Source organism: Emiliania huxleyi (assembly GCF_000372725.1).
Source record: "Emiliania huxleyi CCMP1516 unplaced genomic scaffold EMIHUscaffold_310, whole genome shotgun sequence".
NCBI lineage: Eukaryota > Haptophyta > Isochrysidales > Noelaerhabdaceae > Emiliania > Emiliania huxleyi.
In genome coordinates this window covers 134,392-135,235 of record NW_005199683.1, presented here as the reverse complement: position 1 = coordinate 135,235, position 844 = coordinate 134,392, and the positions used below count along the sequence as shown (strand labels likewise).

Sequence of the window (844 nt, the reverse complement as noted above, 5' to 3'; positions counted from 1 at the left end):
AAAAGGGGTTCATCTGGTGACGGTGAATGTTTATTTCGCACGTCGAGATCCTGAAGCTGCTAGTCGGGTTCACCTCCTTTTAGGCTTACCGGTGGGGCTAATTCAAGCGGATATGAGTCCTGAAGAGCGAAAGCAAATTTATCACCTGCGTGTGCGCCTCCTCTCTCGCCCTCCTCCTCGTCCTGCAGCCGCGCCCGCCCCCCTCCGCCAAAGAGCGCCCAGCCGGCAGGCGAGGGCCAGGCGGCGGAGAAGGGGGTGCGGCTGCCCGCGCCGGTCGGCCTGTCGCTCGTCCCCCTCTCCCCGCCTACAGCCGATGCTGCGGCACGCCTCTCACTCAACGAGGCGGGTGCAAGGCCGCCCGTCCTCTTCTCTCCGCGCCGGAGGAGAGGGTCCTTGAGAGGGTCCTTGAGAGGGTGCCCAGCGGCGAGGCACGGCTCGGGCGACGCGGGCGGCGGTGCATCAGGAGGATGAAGGCGGCGAGGGGGAGGATGCGGGGGAGGAGGTCGGCGAGCAGGAACCTATGGGAAGGTTCCGAGACGGTTCGTGTGGGAGTTCGTGGAGAGTGCGGAGGGGAGGAGGTAAATGTATAGGAGCCACTGCGGCGTGAAGAGCTCGAGCGGGTCGTCCCCCGGGGAAGCGCCGCCGATGAGGTCGTGCAGCTCGAGCTGCTTGACGAGGAGCATCCCGATCCGGAGCAGGAAGCAGCACGCGCAGACGAGCATCGCGCGCCTGAGCTGCGAGAGAGTGCGAGCGAGCCGCGCCGCCGCCTCAGACTCTGGAGAGTGCAGCCGGGCGAGCTGCTGGTACGCGCCGATCCGCTGGATGCAGTAGAGGGCGGCGAGGG

General features: G+C 66.9%; 1 protein-coding gene across 1 annotated transcript in view; it reads right to left on the bottom strand.

Annotated features, from left to right (window-relative positions):
* EMIHUDRAFT_444317 (hypothetical protein) overlaps positions 1–844 on the bottom strand; it is a gene marked incomplete at its 3' end in the record, with an annotated part of 1,402 nt that extends 558 nt beyond the window's left edge. Inside the window, exons 1-2 of the mRNA XM_005774476.1 lie at positions 595–844; positions 455–518 (exon numbers count right to left, since the gene is read on the bottom strand). Of these exons, the coding sequence (XP_005774533.1) occupies positions 455–518; positions 595–722 (192 nt within the window). The remainder of the gene's footprint in view (positions 1–454; positions 519–594) is intronic.